General features: G+C 47.9%; 1 protein-coding gene across 8 annotated transcripts in view; it reads right to left on the minus strand.

Moving 5' to 3' along the window:
* CCDC158 (coiled-coil domain containing 158) overlaps positions 1-2,488 on the minus strand; it is a 71,516-nt gene extending 69,028 nt beyond the window's left edge. For 2 of the 8 annotated variants that reach the window (XM_082236283.1, XM_082236284.1), the window contains exon 1: positions 2,027-2,486. In XM_082236283.1, coding sequence (XP_082092409.1) covers positions 2,027-2,430 — 404 coding nt within the window. In that variant the 5' untranslated portion in view covers positions 2,431-2,486. The other 6 variants (XM_082236289.1, XM_082236282.1, XM_082236281.1 and 3 more) reach the window with 5 other exon arrangements.
* Positions 2,489-9,797: the final 7,309 nt, after the last annotated feature.

The following is a 9,797-nucleotide window of genomic DNA, read 5'->3' on the forward strand; positions in this document are numbered from 1 at the left end:
AGATTTAAGAACTCAACAATCAAGAAATCCATAATCCGGCATCCTAACCCACAATCCACTAGCAGTTACCCAGGGACCAGAGGACTGGGCTGTGCGGACAGAGTCTGCATGCTCTGGGTCCTGCGAGGAAGGGGTGAAATTGTCAACAGTCCATACCTGCTGTATTGTAATAACTCTCAGAGAAAACCCACCAGTGCCGGATCTAGGGCAGTGCGGGCGGTTCCCCTGCCAAGCCGAAGGGGCACAAAACGGAGAAGAGTCATAACTGAGAAGATCCGTTTGGGGGCACCAGATTCTGGCCTCGCTCAGGGCACCATAGGATGAAAGATGACCAAAATCCGCCCCAGAGTAGACATTCCTCAGAAACAGGAAAGCTAAGGGCAACCCCCCCCCCCCGAAAAAGGTATCCCGGGCAGGCAAGCTGACTGCCTCCCTGTCTTTTAAGTCCCAACACACTCCACTGCTAAATATGAAAACGTGGGTCCGGATGCTCCAAAAGCCTTGTCCGGCTGCTTGAACACCCCGCCAGGCCAAAAATCGAGCGGATAGGTAACCCCCCAACCCCCCCCCCAAATGTAGCTCTGAGATGGTGGCAGTCACTTGACTACGCATTAGGCAGAGATGCTCCAATTCTTTAAAACCTTAGGACCGCAAGGTGAGTAAAGGTTATTTGGGGAGGGGTGCTTGAGTAGGGGGTGGCTGGCCCCTTGGCCTACACGGAAACGCCATCTCCTCCTCCTAGGCCCAAGGCCTGCGTCCCACCTGCTACGGATTGTCCTCTTCCCACTCCTCACCTGAAAGAGGATCCAAGTAGGGGAAGGAAGGGGACACACCTGGGGCAGGTGAACTAGGAGCCCACAGCAGCCCCTGCTGGTGGGAGGTGGAACTGCAGAGGCTTCCCTTGGGCCCAGGCCCTCCCTGCGCCACCATATATATATATATATATATATATATATATATATATATGTGTGTGTGTGTGTGTGTGTGTGTGTGTGTATATATACACATATATATATCTTGAGGCTAGAGGCATTTGTTTACTTGTTTTACTACTACTACTACTACTACAACAAAAGACCTCAATGCAGGTTTGCCAAAAGGAGAAAAGCAATAGAATTGGGGGTGGGGGTGGGGGTAGACACAGTCACGCTTTAAAAAAGAGATTGCTCTTTATTTATGTCATAACGCACCGCTTGACTGCCAAAAACCACCAAAGAAAACCCCTCAAAGCAACAGAAGTAATTAGATCATAATACTGTGGTTATGATTTGATAGATAGGAGATCGGGTACAGCAGAAGGTGAGAAACAGCAACTCCACGGAATAAAAGAGTGGGAAGTCGACGAAAAATCAGAGAAAAGACAAAATGGTGCTCTGCCTGTATACGCTAAAAATGTTGAGACTTAATAAAATATAATTGTAAAACAAAAACCACACGCCTCAAAGCAGGTTTACAAAAAGGTAAAAAAAACAACCCAATAAAATAAAAGCGGGGTGGCTTTATAAAAGATTGTTTATTTCATAATACACCACTTGATTGAAACAAACAAACCAAGCTTCAAAGCGGGTTTACAGAAAAGTAACAAAAATATTAAAATTGAGGGGAAAAGCAGCCACACTGTAATGTTTGTGATAATGTGCAGGTGTCAGGTACATTAAGTGTTCAATCTGGAACTTTTAGAGTTGTCCCCCAAAATAATCTGCAACAGAAATTCACCCAGACTCTGATACAGTATGCAATGAGGGTAGGACATCTATCTATCTATCATCTATCTATCTATCTATCTATCTATCTATCTATCTATCTATCTATCTATCTATCTATCTATCTATCTCTGCACTCTGTGCTTCATGAGAAAGGAACCAAGGCCGTAAAAAGCCACTGTGTGAGAATCCAAGAAGGGGGAGGGTATCAGGCGGAAAAATCCTGCTGCAGTGCTAGCAGGAGATATGTTTAAAAGTGCAGAGAGAGAAATAAATTTCCAAACAACAAAGTCCCATCCTGGGACTTGTTGCATTGCACCTACCTCTGAGAGCGACACCTGCGGGGTTTGTGCTTTGCGGTCTTTTGCAAAGTGTGAAAACGTTTGCTAGGCCAGGAGTTGTGCTGAACTGCCTTGCGCGATGATGACCTTGCTCTGCACACACGAGGGGAGAAGGGACCACATTGCTTCTCTCCGAGGGCTGCCCTGCAGTTCATGCTTCCCTCCTTCTTTTGCACACGACACACGGGCCACAGTTGAATGGCGATCAGGACTCCTGAAGTGCAGAACCGTTGAGAGTCAGCAGCCCTCCCTCCGGCTGGCGGCGTATGGAATAACCTAGGCAACAAACTCCACCTCTGACAGTAGCTGCTGTGTGCATGTGTGGGAACCAATGAATGCCACTTCTGGTGTTTGGTTTCTCCAGAAGACGGCTTTTGTTCATGCATCTCGGTAATTGCTGTGGAAGGAAACTGAACACTGCCATGCCACAGCGCTTGCTGGTGCTTCTCTGCTGCTGGTCAGCATAAGCCCTTATGCACTTGGGGTTGGGGGAATTTTTAGAATCTCCTATCCTAACATCACTAACTAAGCTTATAGATGGGCTTTCTCTAGAGCCCGCTTTGAGACAATGCCCTCAGCAGTGCTGTATGGCAAATTCACGTGGGTTCCAATGCATGCGCGCCTCTGCTCTTGTATGCCTAATAAGGTAGAATCTGTCACACACATTCGTTTATTTTGCGAATTTTATAGTGAAGAACGAGTTAAACTTATTTTACCGCTTCTATCAAAATTTATACCGCTACAATATTATTTGGAATCCTCCCCCGAAACTCTTCGAAAATACCTCCTGGAAGATCCCTCAAGCTCAATATCATATGAGGTGGCCAAATTTTGCACTTCAGTAATTAGGAAGCGTAAATCTCTTCTGTTGAATGGCACACTGCAAAGTTCCCTTGTGTAATCTTTTTTCTTTTCTGATGTTGTTGTTGATTTCTTGTTGTTTGATTTTGTGGTGTTTAGTGTCACTGGCTTTGGCCGCAATAAAACTTGAACTTGAGAATCTCCTATCATAATATAGGGGTACCTCAGGTTAAGTACTTAATTCGTTCCGGAGGTCCGTTCTTAACCTGAAACTGTTCTTAACCTGAAGCACCACTTTAGCTAATGGGGCCTCCTGCTGCCGCCGGAGCACGATTTGTTCTCATCCTGAAGCAAAGTTCTTAACCCGAGGTACTATTTCTGGGTTAGCGGAGTCTGTAACCTGAAGTGCATGTAACCCGAGGTACCACTGTAACGCACGTTTGTAACATACGCAACAAAGAAACTGTGCACATATTCCTGTGTACTCTGCATTCAACACGCAGGATGCAGAATACACAGGTGAACACATCAGGTAAATCACACCCCATATTTATCCTGTATCTATCCGAACATGCAGTATTTTGATGGCTCCCAAACCGAGAAAAGGACCTGGCCGCGCTTCGAAGTGGTAATGTGTACCCAGGAACAGACTGTTTTTTCCTTGTTGTGAAACGCTGGACATTTCATATGTTCTGCTTACAAGGCCAGAATCTCTGATTAAGACTGGGCTTTCACAGCCAATCTACACATTACAGTGGTACCTCGGGTTACAGACGCTTCAGGTTACAGACTCTGCTAACCCAGAAATAGTACCTCAGGTTAAGAACTTTGCTTCAGGATGAGAACAGAAATTGTGCGGCAGCGGCAGGAGGTCCCACTAGCTAAAGTGGTACCTCAGGTTAAGAACCGTTTCAGGTTAAGAACGGACCTCCAGAACGAATTAAGTTCTTAACCCGAGGTACCACTGTACACAGAAACAGAAAGTATTAGAATCCCAGCAGCTGTTGTTTCTAGTTGAAGTTGCTTTGGGGAAGGAAGAGTTTTGGGAAGAGAAGAGGCAGAAAGGTGCTTTATTATCCCCAAGTTTGCTGCTTTTATGTCAGGGCTCCCTTCCCTAGCTGTGGGGGGCTTGAAATGCAGCAGGAAACCTTTATGGCACATTTCTGGTGATTTGTGGTCGTGATGCTATCAAGGCAGTCACATGCTTTCAACGTTGTTTGCACCTGCAAAGGTTTTGGGGTGGTCACACAGCTTCATTGCCAATCAGAGAGCGAGAGAGCGAGCATGGTATAGTGGTTAGTGCATTGGATTTCAGCTGTGTAGCTCAGTTGGTTAAAGCATGGTGCTGATAACGACAAGGTTGCAGGTTCAATCCCTGTATGGGACAGCTGCATATTCCTGCATTGCAGGGGGCTGGACTCATTCAGGGGTCAGCAAACTTTTTCAGCAGGGGGCCAGTCCCCTGTCCCTCAGACCTTGTGGGGGGCCGGACTAAATTTTGAAGAAAAAAATGAATGAATTCCTATGCCCCACAAATAACCCAGAGATGCATTTTAAAAGGACACATTCTACTCATGTAAAAAACACACTGATTCCTGGACCATCCGCGGGCTGGATTTAGAAGGCGATTGGGCCAAATCTGGCCCCCGGGCCTTAGTTTGCCTACCCATGGACTAGATGATCCTCAGGGTCCCTTCCAACTTTACAGTTTTGTGATTTTGTGACTGAGACAAGGGTTGGAATCCCCACTCAGCAATGAAGCACCCTGGGAAACTGGTTGGCCACTCTGAAAAGAGGAGTGCTGGACTGGTTAGGCTTTTGACAGGCTCGTTCCAGTCATACTCCATCCCCCACCTCCTCACATTGAACAACATCCTCTCCATCCAATTTTTCATTTATCTTTCCCCTCTGTCTGCCATGATGAATAAAAATATAAGGTAATGAAAAAGAGAATAGAAAGGCAGGAGGGATGCTTGGTAGTGTCATCGAAGGTCAGACTACAGGCTCATCAAATTCCTGAATTAGGGAACTTTCCCCCCTCAGAGAGATTTTCAAGCTTTCCAAGAGTTCATCACCTTGTTTTTAGAGGAGGAAAACATGGGGGGGGGGGAATTCTGAATCAAATGTTGTACTAAACTATTTAAAGCAGCAAAGCGGCTCCCGTCTGTCCCTCCTCTATGGCTCGCTTTAAAGCAGCAAAGCTGACAGGAGCCGCCCACTTTGCTGCTTTAGAGGAGGAAAAAAGTATTTTATGGAGTGAAAAATACAGTACTTAATGTATAGGGTACATTTAGATTTTCATTGTTGCAAAACCAAGCATTTCAGCTCAAGTACTTGAGTGAAAAGTGAAAAGTACTTGTACCTATTTTGCTTCCAGAGTGGTTCCATACAATTCATCTGCACAGATTTTGGGTCTCCATGACACAAAATGAGGTATAACACCTTAGGAAAGTAGTGAGAGGCTCATGAAAGAGGCCCTTGTCTCATATTAAAAAGAGATGTTGCACGGTATTTTCAGTATTCAGAATGTGCATTTTGAAGAGTCCATCGTGCAATGTACTGAGACCCACAAGACAAACCACAGCGCTACTCTCCTTCAATTCACCTGGGGCAGTGTTGGAGCCAGGCCTGAGAGGTGAATTAAGAAAAATCCCAAACCCTCTTTTGAGAATTAGGAACATGCAGAATTTTGTCGTGTTTGTCATTGGGTTAATGTAATTCTTTTAGAAATTCAAAATACGGAACATTTGTTTTATGTTATATTTAGTGACTGCCAGTGTCATCATCTTGAGACATTGGCATTAGGCAAGGACCTCTCTTTTATCCTCCCTCTGCCCTCCCTCACCTCAACAAATATATTGAGAAAATAGACTACCTTCTTTGCACCACAGCTCATGTGTCTACTTTCCCATTAACAGATCTGATTCATTCAGAACTTGCTTGTTAACCATTTGACTGAAGAGCAGACGACGGCTGTCTTCAGTACATATAAGCGGATATCAAGAACACACACCATCATTTCAACAAGCCAACTAAAAGTTTGATGGAAATAACGTTTATTATAACCGATGCAATTCATACAAAAATTCATTAGTACTTAGGTAGGCCCCTCCAGACATCATTTTTTATTGCACACATTCATAATAATTTGTGCTTGCAATGCCAGTGTGGTGTAGTGGTTGCAGTGTCAGTCTAGGATCTGGGTTCAAATCCCCACTAGGCCGTGGAGCTCACAGGGTGGCTTTGCGGCAGCTACTGCCTCTCAGCCCAACCTAGATCACAAGGCTGTTGTGGGAATTAATTGGGGAGGGGGACATAAATACAATAAATAAAATAAATAAAAAAATTGGGTGTCCTTTCCAATATTGTTCCCACCTGCAAATGTTTTGGGGCGATCTTGCCGCTTCGTTTCCAATCAGTGCATATCCTGCAATGTCCTGCTAAAATCCCATCACCTTTTATGCCACAAATGTTCTGTTTTTTTTTTTGTTCTGCTTTGGCTGTGCTGGGGAGGGAGCAAAGCTCAGTGGCAGGTCTGCCTTGCAAGCAGAACGTCCCATTTTCGATCCCCGTCATCTCTAGGTAGGGGTTGGGAGAGACTCGTGCCTGAAATACTAGGAAGGCTGAACGTTGTGCTCCTCAAATTCTTATTATATGAATTCAAGCATGATCTAAATTGGGTGCTTTCTTACCGAGTGTGTCTAAATTGAGGGCAAGCTCCTCTTATGTGCATCACAAGCCAGATGAAGCTGGTCAGCTTTCTGACTTCTTTTTCATTTGGATGTAGCCAAATCCTTGAACTTGCTGAGATATTTGTTCAATAAACATAGGCTCTTGGGAAGACGCATGTACAGGGTTCCTCCCATTTAAGTGTGTTCAATCTACATGCAGCTCTGGAAACCTATTATTATTCCTTTTCCACAAGCACTTACAGCACTGATTGAGAAGAGTGCTCCATCAAGACTGCCCACCTCTTCCTTGTCCTCGTTTTGTTGTCAACCACCCTGTGATCTCTTGATGAAAGGTGTTCTATAAATTTAATAAACAATGATAACAGATAGCACTGAGCTAGATGGGTCAATGGTGTGATTCTGTATAAGGCAGCTTCTTACGCTCCTATTGCTCCTCTGGAGATCAATAATGTGGCACTGGGAAGCATCGCAGAACAACTAATAAAGCAGAACACATCCACTACTTTTGCACTATTCACGTGGCAAGAAAATGATGCAGAATATGCCTACAATAAAACACCAGTCTGGAGTGGCCCTAGGTCCTATGTTACCCATGATAACTGCCACAGTCTCGCTCCCTGCTATAATATCAGGGTAATAACTTGAGAAGCCATCACTGCACTTTTACCGTACGCCAGGAACCACCCCTGGAAAACTGGGCTTCTCCCACATGATTTTCTGCAGGGGTTTCTCTTGTTAGGATGTGGGGCCCATCACGCCACCGGGACCACATCTTAACAGAAACCTCATTCTTCATGAAATTACTATTTCACACCACAGCAACCAACCCGTAACGGTGAATACTATTTCATTTGTCGTTTCTACGTACGCCATCCTTAACATTAGGATTGGGGAACTGTCAGCCCTCGAGACGCTGCTGGACTCCAACTCTTACTACTTGGTTTGAGGAAGGTAAGAGGATGCTCGTTGGTGTAATGGACCCTTGGCAGCGGCATTCTGCAATGGGCAGCAAAAAAAAGAGGCGCCGAAATCTTGCCTCTCCTCCTGCCCCCATCTACCGCTGCTAACAGATGAGTGCATCAGAAACAGGAGGGAGTTCTCTGAGTTTGCGATTCACAGCAACCACCCACATTGGGGGTAAAGGTAAAGGGACCCCTGACCATTATGTCCAGTCGTGGACGACTCTGGGGTTGCGGCGCTCATCTCGCTTTACTGGCCAAGAGAGCCAGCGTACAGCTTCCGGGTCATGTGGCCAGCATGACTAAGCCGCTTCTGGCGAACCAGAGCAGCACACGGAAACGGCGTTTACCTTCCCGCCAGAGCCGTACCTATTTATCTACTTGCACTTTGATGTGCTTTTGAACTGCTAGGTTGGCAGTTTCCGTGTGCTGCGCTGGTGCTGGCTCGCTAGAGCAGCTTCGTCACGCTGGCCACGTGACCCGGAAGTGTCTTCGGACAGCGCTGGCCCCCGGCCTCTTAAGCGAGATGGGCGCGCAACCCTAGAATCGGTCACGACTGGCCCGTATGGGCAGGGGTACCTTTACCTTTACCTTTTATGCATGACATGGATGGAGAGAAATACTTAATACCTAAAAACCACCTATTCTGTAATACTGTACCGGGTTATCAAAATTGTTCTTATTTGCTTGTTTCAAGGAAGTCAGCGTCTTCACAGTAAGACGGATTTCAAACAGCCCCAGCCCAGACTATGCTTGGTGATTATTAAAGGCCTTGGCCTCTAAATTGGGAGTAGATGCACTTTCTGGCCGTGTCACTGAAAAGGGGCTTTGGCTCTGAGGTCTAAAAGGCTCACTGGAGGAAGAATTAAAATGTCAGGAATATGGTCTAAGGAAGGGAATGTAAGTGATCGCTTCACCCAGTAATGAGAGTCACTTCCATATCCCAATATTCATGTTCTCTAATAATAATAAAAATAAACCCACACATTTAAAAGTGCTGCACGACGTGAGAATGAACCACCAATTGAGAACTTTTTCCTCCATGAAGTCAAGAAACCCAGCTCTAGGCACAGTAACCTATATCAGTGTTTCCCAACCACTGTTCCGCGGCACACTAGTGTGCCGCGAGATGTTGCCTGGTGTGCTGCGTGAAAAATTAAAAAATTCGAAAGATTTTTTTTTTTAAGTCAAATTTTCGATTGGGGCGCCGTCACTAGATGACCCCTGGGGTTCCCTCCCTCCCTCCCGCTCTGCGCCTCCCTCCTCCTCCTCCTCCTCCGGGGAGGCCCTTCCTGGCTCTCGGCCAAGGCTTGGCGGCTGCCACTCACTCACTCACTCACTCGCTCGCCCACCCGTCCCTCCATCCCTGCACCCGGCCTCTCCTCCTCCGTCCCCGGCACGGGGGCTGCCGGGATCCGGGCGTTTTGTTTGAAGCGCTCTTCTCCCGGCCATGGAATGAGCGTGGCGGCGGCCGGGCGGGGAGGGGCTCTTCCGCGCAGACCCCGCGCAGCCTGCCTGCGCCCCAGCGGAGATCGGGCGGCAGGATGGAGCCCGGGGATCCCCGCGGAGGCGGAGCGGCGGAGGCTGCCCCCCAGGTAGGGCTGCGTCGGGGGGGGTTTATTTTTGCAATGCTGCATCCGCGCCGGAGGGGACGCATCGGACCGCGGGGAGACCCCTTGGCGTGCGTGCAAGGCAATGCATGCGTGCAGGCGTTGTATGGAGTGCAGTGCAATGGAATGGCAACGCGGCGCCCTGCATGCATGCATGCAACTTCCACCGGCGCTCCAGACTTGGCAGGTGAGGGGGGTCCCCAGTGGGCGGCAGAGAGAGCCGGGAGGGCGAAGGGGAGCCGGGGGGGAGCAGCGCTGCTCCCCGAGCCGAGCCCGGGGGGAAACTTCGGCGTCGTTGCGCCGGGTGTTGGAAGCGGAGGCTGGCGGGGCCCCCTCACCTGCAAAACCTGGTCGCCTCTCATATATTTCGTGCATTGCATTCATCACCCGCTTTCTCCTCCAAGGAGCTCCCGGGGGCACGCGTGGTTCTCCCCGTGTTATCCTCGCAACAACAGCCCTGCGAGGTGGGTCAGACGAGTGGCCCAAGGGAGCACCCAGGGATTGTCCTGGCCAAGTGGGGTGATTTGAACCCTGCTCTCTGCCCGGTCTTCGTCCTCATTTAGCCCCCACATGTGCATGACTGTGCATGACTGAGGTTTTCCCCCCTCGTCTTGGCTATGGTGTGAGTCTGTGCTGTTAATTAATGGGGTTCTGCCTTCGGAGAAGATGAGCCAGCCCTCAAGGAGGTGAT

Source organism: Podarcis vaucheri (assembly GCF_965113315.1).
Source record: "Podarcis vaucheri genome assembly, chromosome: 9".
Classification (NCBI taxonomy): domain Eukaryota; kingdom Metazoa; phylum Chordata; class Lepidosauria; order Squamata; family Lacertidae; genus Podarcis; species Podarcis vaucheri.